The sequence below is a fragment of the Perissodus microlepis genome, chromosome 5, assembly GCF_051167445.1.
Source record: "Perissodus microlepis isolate ML-2025 ecotype Zambia chromosome 5, ASM5116744v1, whole genome shotgun sequence".
In the NCBI taxonomy this organism is placed as follows: domain Eukaryota; kingdom Metazoa; phylum Chordata; class Actinopteri; order Cichliformes; family Cichlidae; genus Perissodus; species Perissodus microlepis.
In genome coordinates, this window is record NC_140465.1 from 37,776,851 (window position 1) to 37,795,851 (window position 19,001).

Consider the following 19,001-nt stretch of genomic DNA (forward strand, 5'->3'; position numbering starts at 1 on the left):
AGGTAAAATTATTAACAAGATGATCGACCTCTGTTGGAGCAGTGTTCAATGGAGTAATCTCCAAATATGAGACGGTATTTTCAACCTGTGTGAAGTACACAAAGCAAAAAACAGCCTTTCAGTGTGAAAAGGACACGCTTTACACTACAGAGAAAGGTTCACTGCTTCGGGGTTTTCATCTTTCTCCTTTAAAAATAAGCAGGAATCATCTGCCAGCTCGTAAAATCTGAATTCAGTAATGCTTGAAAAGAAGTTTTGCGTCCAGCAACCAGCAGGAACAGAAATATGGAGATTGCACAGCCTTGTTTTAAACTTAGCGAGTTGGAATCAGAGTGTAGTCCATCTCACGGGACTTCCTGATTAAATACATCTTTTAAAAAAAGGTTTTTAACAGTTAGCTCCATCCCTCGCTTTTCCAACATGGAGATAATGGAAAACATCTGGATGTGATCTTTCAGAAACCAGCAGGTGAAGTCACAGTAGCTCTGTCATCTTTAAAGCGTGTGGTTCAGTGAGAGCGGCATTCGTAACAGGCGCGAAGCTTTCTCACGCTCTCTGCACGTCTGTCTGGCGAGAACCAGCTTCTTCTGAAAGGTGAGCATGGGAATCTTCGCCATCATTACCTGCACTCACACATGCAACCAGGTGCTTTGTGAAACTGTTAGCTCCAGGAGTGAAAACACTTCCAAACAGTCCAGATGTGTCTGCGCTGGAGTTAAGAACAGGTGAGGAAATGGAAATAAAGCAGATGTTGTTTATCAGATCAGACTGGTGACCCCTGCAGAGTGAGGCGTGAACCATGGCCAGACCGCCGACTTACAGACTCCTGGGCTCAGGTGTTTGGTGGCCCCTCATTAACCTTTTCTGATGATCACAACTTTTCCTTTCTCCAGTAATTAGCCTCAGCCTAAAGTAAGATTTACACACCTGTACAAAGAACAGTTCTAACTGGAGAACACTGCACCTTACTTCCTGTTTAAAATGCTTCAGAATAAGTGCCCACAAAGGTGCCCGGAGGGGTGTCAGGCCTCCAAACTGACAAATAAAATACAATCACATGATTCTTTGTTTTAAACATAAAAAACAAACGATCATTCGAGTTAGTCGAACTAAAACTTCTTCCACTCACAGGCTGAGCAGGAGCACAGCGCCACCTGCTGGATAAACAGAACTCAGCTCCACCCAAATGGCACATCATCAGGATTGTGAGGAAAAACGTTTCCTCGGCTCCTCCTCTGTGGTTTCAGCTTTATATTCACCATCACTAACATGTAAATGATTGATTCTTTCTTTACTGGTGGTTTTTGTCTCTCATATAAGTCATTTTTAGACACTTTGTTTTCTCCGTTTCTTTCACTTGAAGCTAAGAATTACATTTCATCCATATAAATCTGTTCTTATTGATAAAAAGACACTAAATTCCTGCGTTGAGGCAGCCAGTGCAGGACAATGAAGACGTGCAGGAGACCAGCACTGCAGGCAAACATGACCTCCATTGTCTGCTCTCCATTAATGAAGCAGGTAACAAAAGAAGCACTGAAGCTCAGAGAAGCTCTGACGGCAAAGTGACTGAGAAATAAAGGACTGCAGACCCTATTCTTAATGTGATCCAGATGTGTAAGGTCAGGTTTTCCTCTACATGATACTCATGTTTGCAGACGATGCTGTACGTGACATAGGGAACAGCAGCATGAGAGGAGGTGGTGTCAGCAACACAGTTTCACACTTTAAATGAAATCTGCAGAAGAAACCAGACAGCAGGGTTAGTTCTTTATTGATCAACAGACACATGAGAGGCGTCAGGCTGAACACGATAAAAGACACACAAATACAAACAGTAAAATTTGAATCCCCGTCTCCACAGTAAAAGTCTAAATTGCACAAAGATTATCCCGTCAGAGTCCCGTGAGCACAGGAAGTAAGGCTTCCCCGAGAGGAGCTCGCAGGCTCGAATCACACGAGTCTGAGTTAGAGCTTAAAATCTCTAATAAATCTCTAATGAAACTGTAAAATGTGCCACAGATAAAGGAAGCTCACTGAGGTTTGTAGTCATGTCAGTGTTTCATCAATCTATGTGATTAGCATGTTGAGGATGAGAGAGGAAGGACAAAGTGATCACAGTATCTGATCTGTGAGAGGCTCACAGGTGAGCTTAGGCACAAGTTCAGTGCAGGAGAGCAAACAACACACTCAGGCAACGTCCACACTGGCCCGGATAGAAACGGCGTTTTCGTCTGAAGACGCTCCGCGTCCACACCAGCGTTTTCAGTCATTTTCACAGAGTTGTGCGTCCACACTGAAACGGCTGCAAACGCTGACGTTCCAGTGCTGCGCATGCGTGAAACGCAAGAAGAATCGGCCTGCCTCATTTCTGTCTGCCGCTTATTTACTTTCCTGCTCGTTGAAACGTCGCAGCAAAAAGTCGAGGAAAAGCACCGAGTTTTTCAAATGGACTAACAATGAAGTGGAGTTGTTGCTGCGAGTAACACAAAAGTACAAAGTTGCAAAAGCGAGTGAGAATTAAAGAATGTGAAGAAAAGCTCTCTGGAGCACGTACAGACTGATATTCATCTTTAATAGGGCTGTCAAACAAAACAGCTGCTGTGTAACGCCCTCCGCTATCTTAGTTTAATTGGTCACATGACTGCATCACGTGACTAACATGTGTCATCGTTTTCAAAAGTCTCCCTTTTCGCTGTCCACACTGTGACGGGAAAACACCGTCTTCAAATGTGTGCGTTTTCGAGAGCGTTTTGAAAACGGCGTCTCAGTGAGGACGGGAGGCCAAAATGGAGAGAAAACGAATGAAAACACATTAGTGTGGACGTAGCCTCAGACTCAAACGAGCACCGGTTCAAGAGTCCTTTCCTATCTGTGCAGCAGCGCCTCCTGCTGTTTCCTCGCTTTAGTCGCACGTATCTGCTCACAGAGGCAGTTGTCGTTTGCTCGTGTTGCTCTGTAGCGTCCTGATTCAGAACCACCGACCCGAGCTGCCGAGAGGCATCACGGCCATCCCGTCCAGCTGCCGGCACCTGTGTCTTTGGACGCTCGCCGTCTCCGCTCCCGCTGCCTCTACACCTCCTTCTCCTCTTTGCCCTGAACGGACGTCCTCCTCAGGTTCTCCTTGACTTTGACGAACTCGGGGGCTCTCAGGTATTCCTGCTCCTGCTGTCTCTCCAGCTGAGGACACAAACACACAGAAACATCTGGATTCACCCCCCTCAGATCAGCAAGACCAGGGTCAAAGGTCATGGGCAGCACACGCAGCATAAAGAAAACCTGCTACTTTAACGCCGACTGAGCAGTGACGCGCTTCTCATCCTGCGACTGCTGCCACAGGTTTACGTGCTTCAGGTGAGCGCACAAGTACGACTGCAGGTACACAATGATCAGCTGTGATCGAGACGACAAAGCTCCAATGTAAAGAGAAAGGTGGTGATGAAGAGCAACACACACACACACAGACACACACACACACACAGACAGACAGACACACACACAGACAGACACACACACACACACACACAGACAGACAGACAGACAGACACACACACACACACACACACACACACACACACACACACAGACAGACAGACAGACACACACACACACAGACAGACAGACACACACAGACACAGACAGACACACACACAGACAGACAGACACACACAGACACAGACACACACAGACACACACACACACAGACACACACACAGACACACACACACACAGACACACACAGACAGACACACAGACACACACACACAGACACAGACACACACACACAGACACACACACAGACACAGACACACACACACGCACACACAGCGAGCACTTCATGAAGAAACGATGAGAAGCGTCTTGACGCTGCATCCAGGTCTCCAAAGGTTGATTCTGTTCGTTTGGACGTTTTCAGTGGGAGAAACGTTTCGTCATCATGCAGGTTTCTTCAGTCTCAGCTGACTGCAGGTTTCTTCAGTCTCAGCTGACTGCAGGTTTCCAACCTTATAAACAGCACATCTATAAACAGCTGGACAGCCCATTGTTCCTTCAGTGGGCTGGTTTCAGTCATCATGCAAATGTACAGATGAAACGTTTCTCCCACGGAAAACGTCCAGATGAACAGAATCAGCTTTCGGAGAAACGATGTGAAAGTCTTTGAACTTGTGTAGCGTGACACACAGAGCGTCACAGCTTTGTAATTCCACATCGCTGTGATTCACTGGTGTGTGTGTCTGTGTGTGTTACCTCCTCCAGCTTCTTGTGTCTCTTCAGCAGTTCGGCCTCCAGAGGAGAAACCTTCCTGCGAGCCTCGTCCTCCTCCTTCCTCTGTTTGATCAGCTGATCTCTCCTCCTGGACTCCAGCACCCGCTGCAGCTCGGGCTTCATTTCCACACTGACCCCCGCTCTGCGCGCACACAGACACACACACACACACACATACACAATTCAGACTGTGTGTGTGTGTGTGTGTGCAGCATTCGGCCCCTCATGAATCATTCACGCCGCTCGCCTCCTCTTTTCCAGGAGCCTTTAACTTCTTTGTGTTTCAGGCCTGGAGCTTAAATAAAGTTGTTTTGTGCCTCGCTGCTCCTCCTGAATGAGGTGAGAACTTTCCCAGCGTCCTCGGCGGTCAGAGGCCTGGGAGACAGGAGGCTGTTGCTTAGCAGCGCCTGCTTCACAAACCCCTCACGGCCCAAGCGCGACCGCAGCGACGCCATTTAAATGGCCAAATGCTGATTGGTCAGCGGGTGTCAGGTAAACCCGAGGACACACGGCAGCGGTTGAGCGATGTTGAGCTCTGAATACAAGTGAGGACACCGTCCTGCTGACAGTGGAAGCCACAAACGAGCTTTTGACACAAACGAGTTCACCGAGCATCGCTGACTGCATGTGATGTGTCACATGCAGTTACCGAGTTCCTGTCACATGAACGAATTCTGGTCATGTGACAGGAACTCGGTGACGTGGTCACGCGGGGAAAGAATTTTAGCTCGGCCTGATTCTGTGTTTCCAGAGGTCTTTTATTTGACTTCAGGAAGTGTGATCAGTGATTAGACACATGAGCGTGACCTTCACTCACTGGCGCTCTGCCGGCAGCATCGATAACACGCTCAGTATATCAGAAACATCACTAATGACACTTCCCTGAAATATGATCTAAATCTGAGGCTCCATCAACCCCAACTCCCACAACTAAAAAACATCTTTTCCACAAATGTTTCCATGAAATCCATCTCTAATAATCTAAAAACACATCTCTGACTGCGTCCTGAGACACAGGCGGGTTCAGATGGCGTGACTCGAGTTCAAACTTTCAGCTTTCATAACTGAACATGAGTGGATTTAAACAGTCTGAATAAAGCTGAAGGTGGGAGCTTCAGTCACGCTGTCTGACCCCGCCCCTTCTTCTTCCTCTTCATTCTTTGGAAGATTAAAACTAATCAGAGCGTTACCGTTTGTAACTGCTCAGCAGCTCGCGGTGAAGCTCCTGGTGACTCTTCGAAGCTTTGACTGGATTCACCAGCTTCTTGGGTTTGATGAGGTCCGCGTCCTCGTCCCCCTCCAGGTAATCCGGCCGGGGTACGAAGACGGCAACCGGGGACGACTTCCCATGGACGCCTTCGGAGCCGTGCTGCTGCAGGCTGGCATATGCTGATGCTACGGACCCAAAGAGGACACAAAATGTTAGTGAGAACAAATCATAGCGCCACCTACTGGACAAACTGCAACCCCCAGCAGATGCTAGCAGGATATCATACATCCTGAAACATCTTCACAGTCCATTCACAGCAGCTGAGAAAAGCCTCATTCCCTGTTTTTCTGCTCACTCTGTAAATGTGTCCCCGTTCCCAAAACATCATTAATACTGTCCCTTCCCCACTGGAAAAGTCCGGACTGTGTTTAAAAGTCCTTGCTTTAGAGAAACGTCTTCACTGGGTCAGGTCTTGATAAGGCGCTGACAGCAGGTGTAGCCAGCAGGGGGCACTAGCAGCAGCTCATGGCGTCTGTGAGCTGGGGTGTTTGAGGCAGACGTCCTCAGTTTCCGGCCTGCGGCGCATCTGTGCCAAACAGGAGAAAGGACAATGAACCCAACCCGTCCTCGGATATTCTGGGATTCAGATCACATGACAGGTCACGCCGCACAATGACCCTTTCTCGAGTGCAACCAGAGCCCGCCTTCCAGCTTCATATTTCAGAAAAATGAAACGAGCTCCGGATGTCTGTTCACTCCTAGACACGCAGAAGAGAGTAAGTGGACGGCTGTTTTGACAGCCTCCCTGCCTCCAGATGTTGGCGCTGCTACAGCAAATAGGAACGGGCTTGTGAGGTCGCACATGGCGGATAACCATCAGAAACTTCTCTGAGCTCCTGTGATTGTAAGGACTGCTGTAGCAGTTTGTCAGTAGGTTCAGTAGAAGGAAATGAAAGGCTGGCAGGAGGAGCGCACTGAGCTGCAGCACTGATCTCTGTGAGCAGCAAACATCTCACACTACTCACAATGTTCACAGCTGAGCAAGTCAGTCACGGAGCCTGCTGCAAACTTCAATTCACAACCTGACACATCTGAAACAAGCCTGAAACACACCTAAAACACATCTGAAACACACCTGAAACAAGCATTAAAATGTCTGAAACACATCTGAAACACATCTGAAACACATCTGAAATACACCTGTAACAAGCCTGAAACAAGTCTGAAAATGTCTGAAACACGACTGAAACACATCTGAAACAAGCATTAAAATGTCTGAAACACATCTGAAACACATCTGAAACACACCTGTAACAAGTCTGAAAATGTCTGAAACACGACTGAAACACATCTGAAACACACCTGTAACAAGCATTAAAATGTCTGAAACACATCTTAAACACACCTGTAACAAGCATTAAAATGTCTGAAACACACCTGAAACACATCTGAAACACACCTGTAAGAAGCCTGAAACAAGTCTGAAAATGTCTGAAACACGACTGAAACACATCTGAAACACACCTGTAACAAGCATTAAAATGTCTGAAACACATCTGAAAAAAGCCTGAAACAAGCCTGAAACACCTCAAACGCTCATAAAAATGTCTGAAACCAGACTGAAACACATCAGTAAATGTATGAAACACATCTGAAACAAGCCTGAAACACATCTAACATATGTGAAACACACCCAAAAAACTTCTGAAACAAGCATTAAAATGTTTAAAACACATCTGAAACAAGCCTGAAACACATCTGAAAATGTTTGAAACAATCCTGAAATACCAGAAAAGGGGCCGGAAAATGTCTGAAACACGCCTGAAACAAGCCTGAAAAACATGAAAATGTCTGAAACAAGCCTGAAAAAGCTTGAAACATGCCTGAAACACATATGAAAATGTCTGAAACAAGCCTGAAACAAGCCTGAAACACATATGAAAATGTCTGAAACACGCCTGAAAAAGCTTGAAACACGCCTGAACACGTGTGAAACATGTCTGAAAATATCTGAATCACATCTGAAACAAGCCTGAAACACCTGAAATACCAGACCTCAGACGTTCACTCTTAAATACTGAACCACTGCATCAGATTTTAAGGAGTGAGACAATCAATTTGTAGAGGACACTGAAACACAGAGAACACTTCCTGTTTTGTGATTAGACTCCCACAGTTTATTAATTTGATCTATTTTTGTGATGTAATCTTTTTGTTATTAATAGTTCCTGCTTGAGCTCAGTATATAATCTCCACATTTTATGTGTTAAATCCTAAAGGATTCTGAATGACCAGGGTTAAATGAAAAACAAACATGGTTAACAATGAGGTGCAGAAACCAGTGTCCGTGTACATCTTTTATGTACAGTGTATGACCTGAAGGCCACGCATTTTGAGTGTTATTAAAAACTTGTTGGACCCACAGAAGTTACAGTAACAGGGAGCTCTGCTGCTGAACTTTACCCACCTCTCTCTGTTAGCTCAGTGTTTGTCTGCCGGACTTTGAGCCTTTCTGAGGTTTGTATTGATCGGAGGGAGGACGTGCAGACCGGAGCCTCTCTGTATCGACGTCCCCGTGAGTGCTGCCAATCTGGTTACAGCAAAGCAGACAACTTGAGCTCGAGTCTGAGGCCGGAGCCGCACCTCGGGAGGAAACGTGATCGCTCTGTAACGGCAGGCCATAACGCATCTGCTCGTTCTTCCGCTCATCCTGAGGAAACCCCGCAGACTCTAAATCAGAGCAGACGAGCCACTAACAGGCTTGCTGAGGAAACGCCGCTTCCTGTCACAAACCTGATGATCAGCCATCAACACCACCATGAACACAGCCACCCTGAATACAACCACCACCACCATCAACACCACTGACATCAACACTGAAGCTCTACATGACTCCCCGTTGCTGAGGCTAAAACTCAAGCAGAGGACGTGAACTCCCACTGCAGTCCGTCTGCATGCCAGCGGTGACTTCATCTTCATCAGCCTTCGCTCCTCACAGCGCTTCATGAGCCGTGAGTGGCTCTGGTACAACGCAGCACCTCAATTACTTAAGAAGATGCTGAACAGACAGGAGCAGCAACAAGTCCACCACCACCATCATCATCCACACCAACACTATTATCATCATCCACACCACCACCATCATCATCATCTACACCACCACCACCATCATCATCCACACCAACACCATCATCATCATCCACACCACCACCATCATCATCATCCACACCACCACCACCATCATCATCCACACCAACACTATTATCATCATCCACACCACCACCATCATCATCCACACCACCACCATCATCATCATCCACACCACCACCACCATCATCATCCACACCAACACCATTATCATCATCCACACCACCACCATCATCATCCACACCACCATCATCATCATCCACACCACCACCATCATCATCATCCACACCAACACTATTATCATCATCCACACCACCATCATTATCATCATCCACACCACCATCATCATCATCCACACCACCACCATTATCATCATCCACACCAACACTATTATCATCATCCCCACTCACATCATCATAATCATCCACACCACCACCACCATCATCATCATCCACACCAACACTATTATCATCATCCACACCACCATCTTCATCATCCACACCACCGCCATCATCATCCACACCACCACCATCATCATCATCCACACCACCGCCATCATCATCCACACCACCACCATCATCATCCACACCAACACTATTATCATCATCCACACCACCACCACCATCATCCACACCACCACCACCCTCATCCACACCACCACCATCATCATTCACACCACCCACATATCCACACCACCACCACCATCATCATCCACACCACCACCATCATCCACACCACCATCCTCATCATCCCCACTACCACCACCATCATCATCCACACCACCACCACCATCATCATCATCCACACCACCAACATCATCATCCCCACTACCACCATCATCCACACCACCATCCTCATCATTCCCACTACCACCACCATCATCATCCACACCACCACCACCATCATCATCATCCACACCACCAACATCATCATCCCCACTACCACCATCATCATCATCCACACCACCACCATCAACCACACCACCACCACCATCATCATCCACACCACCACCATCAACATCATCATCCACACCACCATCATCATCATCATCCACACCACCACCACCACCATCATCATCCACACCACCATCATCATCATCATCCCCACTACCACCATCATCATCCACACCACCACCATCATCCACACTACCACCACCATCATCCACACCACCATCATCATCATCCCCACTACCACCACCATCATCCACACCACCACCATCATCATCATCATCCACACTACCACCATCATCATCATCATCCACACCACCACCATCATCATCCACACCACCATCATCATCATCATCCACACCACCACCATCATCATCCACACCACCACCATCATCATCATCCACACCACCACCATCATCATCATCCACACCAACACTATTATCATCATCCACACCACCATTATCATCATCCACACCACCACCATCATCATCCACACCACCACCATCATCATCATCCACACCACCACCATCATCATCATCCACACCACCACCACCATCATCCACACCACCACCATCATCATCATCCACACCACCACCATCATCATCATCCACACCACCACCACCATCATCCACACCACCACCACCATCCACACCACCACCACCATCATCCACACCACCATCATCATCATCCACACCAACACCATTATCATCATCCACACCACCACCATCATCGTCATCCACACCACCACCATTATCATCATCATCCACACCACCATCATCATCATCCACACCACCACTATCATCATCATCCACAGCAACACTATTATCATCATCCACACCACCACCACCATCATCCACACCACCACCACCATCATCCACACCACCATCACATCATCATCCACACCACCACCATCATCATTCACACCACCACCATCATATCCACACCACCACCACCATCATCATCCACACCACCACCATCATCCCCACTACCACCACCATCATCATCCACACCACCACCACCATCATCATCCACACCACCACCACCATCATAATCCACACCACCAACATCATCATCCCCACTACCACCATCATCATCATCCACACCACCACCACCACCATCAACCACACCACCACCACCATCATCATCCACACCACCACCATCAACATCATCATCCACACCACCATCATCATCATCCCCACTACCACCATCATCATCCACACCACCATCATCATCATCATCATCATCCCCACTACCACCATCATCATCCACACCACCAACATCATCATCCACACCACCACCATCATCATCCACACCACCACCATCATCATCCACACCACCATCATCATCATCATCCACACCACCACCACCATCATCCACACCACCACCATCATCATCATCCACACCACCACCATCATCATCATCATCCACACTACCACCATCATCATCATCATCCACACCACCACCATCATCATCCACACCACCATCATCATCATCATCCACACCACCACCACCATCATCCACACCACCACCACCACCATCATCCACACTACCACCATCATCCACACCACCATCATCATCCACACCAACATCATCATCATCCACACCACCACCATCATCATCATCATCCACTACCACCACCACCATCATCCACACCACCACCATCATCATCATCCCCACTCACATAGTCAAACTTGAGCACAAACACAAACATGCAGAAATGTTTCTGATAGAAACACAAAGCTGATGAAGGCTCTATTTCCACTTTGGAGATGATAATTAAAACTTCCAGCTGTCATACTAAAGTCCTGTTTATTTTTAAAAGTTTTTTTTTTTTTAGAGATGACATCACAGCTTAATGATAATTTTAGTGAAAAGCATTACAAGTGTGAATGACGTCAGTCTGAGCTTGTTTCTCCATTTGTGGAGTAAAAGATTCAAAAAGCTGGGAGCTGATTTTCTTCAGCATGAATCTGATCTGAGAGCAGCTGACAGCCTCACAGCTCGATCCTCAGCTCTGTCCGCGGCCGGGTCTTACCGGACTTCACCACCCTCCCCTGGGCGGTGCTGGGCTCCATGCTACCGGAGCTCCTCTGCTCCTCTGCTCCTCTGCTCCTGCTCTCCTGCACAGCTCAAAGCCAGGCGGCGGTCACGTGGACTGCCCCTCCTCCTCGGGACCGCTTCCCACGCTGCTCTTATTCATCAGCCAGCGGCTCCACACAGCCTAAAATCCCGCTGCCACCCTGATGGGGGCGCTGACTCTCACTGCAGCCTGGAGCAGACTCTCAGTGTGGGTTGCATGCAAACCACGAAGATAAATAATGATGATCTCACAACATTTAATCTGACATTTATCTTTAATATTCACACTTCCTGTCGGCGACTTTAAACACTTTTGTTCTTCTTGCCGACACTGTCACTTTATCAATGCTGGTCATCAGGCTCTTTGCTGCTAAAGTATTTATTTATACCTACACTCTATGCCCATACTCCATACTGGTACTCAGGTTGTTGCACTCTACTTATCGTATTATTTATCGTAGTGTTTTATTACTTGTTATTCTGTTTGTTAAAAAACAAAACAACTACTCATTTATTTTTTATTTAAAATAAAAAAAAATTCTTCATTATTTGGTTTCGCTCCGGGACCGTGTGTACACAATTTCTTTCCACCTCATGTTAACATGTGATGCAAATGACAATAAAGCTCCTTGAATCCTGCATGGACAGATCTGTGACATCATCAAGCCTGACGTCACGTTTATCTTTGATAGAAACTGTGAACAGTTGACTTTATTCTTGTTTTCAGTCACATGGTCCAACCCTGACCAATCACAGCTGTGTGAGTTACACCTGTGCGCATGTTGAATTCATTTATATTTCTAACTATGGCGTACGGTGGCCCCGAAGGTTCAAACACAGCAAAAAGAAAACACGTCGGGAAGAAGTTTGATCATCAGCTTCATGTTCCTCTGGTCCAACACACACACAATCACACACGCACAATCACACAATCACACACACACAATCACACACACACAACAAAGACTCTGGTAAGGGAGGGGTGGTGGGCTGTGTGCCTCAGGACTGGTGCCATAAACAGTTGTAAACAGTCACTGCCCACCAGACTTGGAGGCCTTTTTATCTAGCCATAGTTACCATTGTTTACATCCCCCCCCCCCGAATGCTAATGTTAGCTCAGCACTCAATCACTTCCAACTTATCATCAGTAAACAGCAGAGAGAGCACCCAACCCCCGAAAGCAGCCTCAATGAATGGAGAACCGGAAGAGCTGCATGAGGATGCTCTTCATGGACTACAGCTCAGCATTCAACAACATAATCCCAAACATCGATCCCAGATCCGTCCTGTCACCTGCTACTGGATCAAAGACTTTCTCACCAACCGGCCTCAATCAGGTCGACTCAATCCAATTTTCAGTTGCATCAAGGAGCTTTTTATTCTAAGGTAGACCCTACAATAATACATACAGAGAAAAACCCAACAATCATATGACCCCCTATGAGCAAGCACTTTGGTGACAGTGAGACCTAACCCTAACACCCAGTGCATCATCCAGCAGCCTATTGCAGCATAACTAAGGGAGGATTCAGGGTCACCTGGCCACTTGTATTCGCGATCTCCTTCTTTCAGTCACTACCCACAGCTCATGACCATAGGTGAGGGTAGGGGCGTAGATCAACCGGTAAATTAAAAGCTTCGCTTTTACACTCAGCTCTCTCTTCACTACAGCAGACCGGTACAGCGTCCGCATCACTGCAGCCGCAGCACCAAACCATCTGTTGATCTCCCGCTCCCTTCTCCCATCACTTGTGAACAAGACCCAGAAATACTTAAACTCCTCCTCTTGGGGCAGGAACTCGTCCCTGAGCCAGAGTTCAATTTCAATTCAGTTTTAGTTATACAGCGCCAAATCACAACAACAGTCGCCTCAAGGTGCTTTATATTGTACAGTAGATCCTACAAGCAGCCTACGTCTATTGCAGCATAACTAAGGGAGGATTCAGGGTCACCTGGTCCAGCCCTAACTATATGCTTTAGCAAAAAGGAAAGTTTGAAGCCTAATCCTGAAAGTAGAGATAGTGTCTGTCTCCTGAATCCAAACTGGAAGCTGGTTCCACAGAAGAGGGGCCTGAAAACTGAAGGCTCTGCCTCCCATTCTACTTTTAAATACTCTAGGAACAACAAGTAGGCCTGCAGTGTGAGAGCCAAGTGCTCTAATAGGGTGATATGGTACTACAAGGTCATTAAGATAAGATGGGGCCTGATTATTTAAGACCTTGTATGTGAGCAGCAGGATTTTGAATTCTGGATTTAACAGGAAGCCAAAACAGGAGAAATCTGCTCTCTCTTTCTAGTCCCTGTCAGGACTCTTGCTGCAGCATTTTGGATTAGCTGAAGGCTTTTCAGTGAGTTTTTTGGACTTCCTGATAATAATGAATTACAGTCGTCCAGCCTGGAAGTAATAAATGCATGAACTAGTTTTTCAGCGTCACTCTGAGACAGGATATTTCTAATTTTAGAGATGTTGCACAAATGGAAGAAAGCAGTCTTACATATTTGTTTAATATGTGCGTTGAAGGACATGTCCTGGTCAAAAATGACTCCAAGGTTCCTCACAGCGTTACTGGAGGCCAAGGTAATGCCATCCAGAGTATGAATCTGGTTAGATACCATATTTCTAAGATTTTCAGGGCCGAGTACAATAACCTCAGTTTTATCTGAATGAAGAAGCAGAAAGTTAGCGGCCATCCAGGTCTTTATGTCTTAAGACATTCCTGCAGTTTAACTCATTGGTGTGTGTTATCTGGCTTCATGGACAGATAGAGCTGGGTGTCATCTGCATAGCAGTGTAAATGTATGCTATGTCTTCTAATGATGCTGCCTAAGGGAAGCATGTATAATGTAAACAGAATTGGTCCTAGCACTGAACCCTGTGGAACTCCATAATTAACCTCAGTGTGTGAAGAGGACTCTCCATTTACATGCACAAACTGGAGTCTGTTAGATAGATATGATACAAACCACTGCAGCACAGTACCTGTAATACCTACAGCATGTTCTAATCGCTCTAATAGGATATTATGGTCGACAGTATCGAACGCTGCACTGAGGTCTAGCAGGACAAGCACAGAGATGAGTCCACTGTCAGAGGCCATAAGAAGATCATTTGTAACCTTCACTAAAGCTGTTTCTGTGCTGTGATGAGCTCTGAAACCTGACTGAAACTCTTCAAATAAGCCTCTGCAGATGATCTGTTAGCTGTTTGACAACTACTCTTTCAAGGATGTTTGATATGAAAGGAAGGTTGGAGATTGGCCTATAATTAGCTAAGACTGCTGGGTCTAGAGATGCTTTTTGAGTAAAGGTTTAACTACAGCCAGCTTGAAGGCCTGTGGTACATAGCTGATTATTAGAGATAGGTTGATCATATTTAAGACTGAAGCATTAATTAATTAATACTCCCTTATAATAAACCCTCATCACTCAGGCCACTCACACACAGACTCTATTCAGACCAAGTCCTTTTGGACTACCTCCAAGCACTTTGCAACTTATAAATATTTTATTCTGGTACAGTTGGTGTCGAGCACCCACAGTTTTGTTGTACATGTACAATGACAATAAAAGGCTATTCTATTCTATTCTATTCTATTCTATTCTATTCTATTCTATTCTATTCTAGAACAGGTCTGTGACATTGGCTGCTCACAGGTCGTACCGCCTTTATTACCTGAGACGGCCTAACTCACCTTTGCTGTGCGGCTGCTTCGGCAGAGCCTGATGGTCAATGTTATACGCCTTCTGCAAAACAAAGAAGAAAGGCTCATCATTTAGCTGAGGAGGAGGATGAGAGCAGTGGGGAATGGCCAACTTAGGCTAAGAACAAGAGAAAAAGAAACACACGCAGTGACACAAGGTGTTTGAAAATCTCCGAACCTGGCAAAATCAGGTAAAACAGGAACAAGTGCAGTCACAGCTTCAAGCTTCCATTCACTCGTTTACTCACACAGGTGAGTCTCTCAGGTGGAGATCCTGACACCTCACTGCTAAAAGCTTTCTCTGTTTTTATCCTCCTCTGACAGAAGAACCAACACTGAGACAGCAGGAACGAGAGCTCCAACCGAACTTTCACAGTAAAAGCATTAGATTATTATTGATCACTGATCACAGAGACAGCCAGTCTCATGTGTGTGAGATCACCCTCAGAAACTTCAGCTGCTGCTGCCACCTTAATGATCCACCTGACATCACTTCATCAGTCAGCTGACCCAGAATCAGCTGATCTCAGGTTTTTGGGGGGTGAAAGGGTTAAACAGTCCGGGTCAGAGAGAGAAAACACGAGTCAACAACATCAGAGAGATTTGAATCCAAAAACAAGAACAAAGACACGTTCACCAGTTTTCACAGTAAAAAACAACCATGACGAAGTGAGAAAGACGCAGCTGCACCTGTGCTCAGGTCACCAGCTTCTGACCACAGGTCTGAGCCTCTGGGTTCCCGTAACAACAGACGAAAGCTGAAGTAATAAAACACGCTGTGATTGGCTCTGGAGGACCGTTTCTGCAGTTCAGGCTGAAGAAGAGCCGAGGCACACCTGTGTGTGAAGAACAGGTGTGTTAGAGACCTCGGCACAGATGTGAAGAACAGCAGCTAAGATGAGAGCTCCGGCCGCTGCTGGAAAGGGAATAGGAAGCAGAAGACCACCGGAACCCTGAGGACTGTCTGCCCCCTGCTGGACTCTCGGCAGTGGTACAGCTGCAGCTCCGAGGCTGGGGTCAGCGGTGAGGGGGACTGTAGCAGGTTAGCATAAGCACCAGCTAGCATCATCTGATCGAGCAAGGAATGTGATTGGACCGCAGGCCAAAACACATCTCACAGCTGTGTGTGAGCTTCCACTCTGACCTCTGACCTCATCACTTTGATCTTTCCCTGCTGCTTCACTCACTGCTGGATCACCTTAATCTGCCCGACTAAAGACTCACACACACTAACACAAACAGATACACACAGACACACAAACACAAACCGTGTGGGAATTTGAACACCATGGCTTATCCCCCCCCCCCCCAGATAAATCCGGACCTCTCCTCTCAGATCGTTCCTGAAACTCGATGCTCCAAGCTCGTCTCCACCTGCTGCACTGAAAACAGACAAACCTCTAGCCCCGCCTCCTCTCAGCTGCTCTTCAGCCTCGCTGACAGCTGCGCCGCCTCATAACTCGGATATTTGCGAGAGCTCGGCTTTCCTATAAGGTCGCATTCCTGCTGTCTCCTCCCCTGTGGAATTCCACTCTGCAGTCATCCTCACCCTGATCGGAGAGGCGTACGATTGGCCTTCGTCCTCTCTCAGACTTGCTCAGTTCCCACCTGGCTAAAGCTCTCAGGTGAGAGCAGGTGCTCCTTTGTTCTGAGGTGTTTCGAAGCCAAACATGAATCGCAGGAAATCATCTGAACGAGTTAAAAATCTGTAAATAAACGATGTGCAGCACCAAGCCTCTCTCACTCTGACCTCAGAATAACTCACTTCCTGTGCTCGAGGTGGATCAGCTGATTCAGGTTGGACGTGCTTTTTCCAAAAATTCAAATAAAAGTTTCTGAAACGATTTCTGACCTCTGCTCATGAGGTCGTGTGACTCATCCAGTTTCTCTGAAAGTCGAACCTTACGGAGCAGGTCATGAACGTCTGGAGCCAGGTGATCTGAGACATGATCCAGGTGAGCGTTCGACGCTAAAGAACTGGAACCTCCACGCAAAAACCTTGTTTATTCTCAGAGACTCTGAAACACTCGTACGGTGGCAGGTCGTGATTTCAATCAGCAACAATAAACAGCTCATCTTTCATGTTATCTGCCAGCTTCTGCTGAATTTAGGTGCCATCAGAGGTGAACTTCTAACTGATGTCCAGCAGGGGGCGACTCACCTGGAAGTCTGCTTACATAGAAGCTCATCAGGAAGATGTTTACTGATGATTTTATGGTGTCAGTCACTGCTTTTAGGTCTGACTGAATAAAACATAAAACTCATTTTGGTCCCATTCAGAGGAGGAAGTAGGAATCAGGAAACAGGGAGTAGGAGAATGTCGCGCAGCGTCTCGCTCCTCGGTCAGATTCTTCACGTCCCATCTCAAAACACAAAGATGGAACGAGAAAACGCTCAGCTCAAGGTGTGATAACTTCCCTGACCAACGGGCAGCGTCACATGGGCCATCTTTTACCTGTAGTCTGTTGCCTTCAGGAGCTGTTCTGGACTGCTGTAGGCTCACAGACTCACGGTGATGTCAGTCACTAATCTGTTTTTATATCCTTTAATTTATCACATCTAAAAATGGCGGCTTGCGGCAGTCTCGACCGCAGCGCCGAACGGCTTCATCTGAAAGCGACTAGCCCTTGCCCACAGCGCCATCAGGTGCTCTGCAGCACACCAAACACTCACACTGAAACCACAGAGCGCCTCAGATTCACTCCAGCAGGTACAGGGGAGCTCTTCGTCCCACCGATCTCTGATGTCTGCACCATGGATGGTGCTTACAGCCGTCCCCCACCCCACACCACAGGGGTACCATTTTCCTTCAATTTGTCACCTGTCAGGACATTTAAAGCACACCTGCTGCAACCTTCATCGCGCAGAATGAATATCCTCACACGTACATGCAGGTGATCACATGACCGAACACCAGATTTCTGAGTTTAAAGTGTTCGTGTGAGGATCTGATCAGAGTATTCTCACTAACTGTAAAGATGATCGGATCATTGATCAGCGCTTATCACTCACCTTCTTTCCATAAACTGCTCCCATGATCCTCGGAGCCCTGCTCAGGCCTCTCCCTGGCTCTGCGTCCTCCCCACAACTTCTCCTTCTTTTGCTTTTTCCCAGCAGCCTCGGCGCCCCCTCCTCCGCCTTCCCCTCCTCTTGCTCGCCCTGCTGCCTGGCAGCCTGACAGCCCGGTCGCTGGGCTCCGTTAACCCTGCAGACTGTGAGGCGACTCCAAAAACTTCATACCAGCAGGAACCAGAGAGGAGCGGCCAGCTGAGCACACGCAGTGTGACTGCGAGGAGGAGGCCACCTGTTCCTGCCTGACTCCCTGCTTTCAGCTGTGAGGAGTTAAGGCGCTCCGGCTGGATTAAAGTAATCAGAGGAGACAGCAGAGCTTTAAGTCTCCTCCTTACCTCCTCTCAGAGGAGTGCAGACAGTCGAGGAGTTCAGCGTTCGTACGAATGAAGCGAACCAGTGACACACATTTGAATATTAATGCTGCATATCGATCTGATATTGGCGCTGGTATCAGATCGATATTTGATTCTGTCCTCTGACCCATGTTAAATCATTCTTAATGAACAAATACAGGTCAAACATGCTGAGAAACATGTGAACCTTTCTGTGGTTTATTTACAGCCTGCAGCACATTAGAAA

General features: G+C 47.1%; 1 protein-coding gene across 2 annotated transcripts; it reads right to left on the reverse strand.

The window, feature by feature from the left end:
• Positions 1-1,757: 1,757 nt before the first annotated feature.
• LOC146387832 (actin-associated protein FAM107A-like) lies at positions 1,758-18,465 on the reverse strand. 2 transcript variants are annotated; one of them, XM_084929682.1, is made up of 5 exons: positions 18,363-18,465; positions 15,342-15,393; positions 5,457-5,661; positions 4,249-4,408; positions 1,758-3,180 (listed from the first exon to the last, which is right to left on the reverse strand). In XM_084929682.1, the coding sequence occupies exons 1-5, from the start codon at positions 18,384-18,386 to the stop codon at positions 3,073-3,075; spliced, it is 549 nt and encodes a 182-aa protein (XP_084785808.1). In that variant the 5' UTR covers positions 18,387-18,465; the 3' UTR covers positions 1,758-3,072. The 2 variants fall into 2 exon arrangements, with proteins under 2 accessions (XP_084785808.1, XP_084785809.1); XM_084929683.1 differs by lacking the exons at positions 15,342-15,393; positions 18,363-18,465 and adding an exon at positions 11,606-11,728.
• Positions 18,466-19,001: the final 536 nt, after the last annotated feature.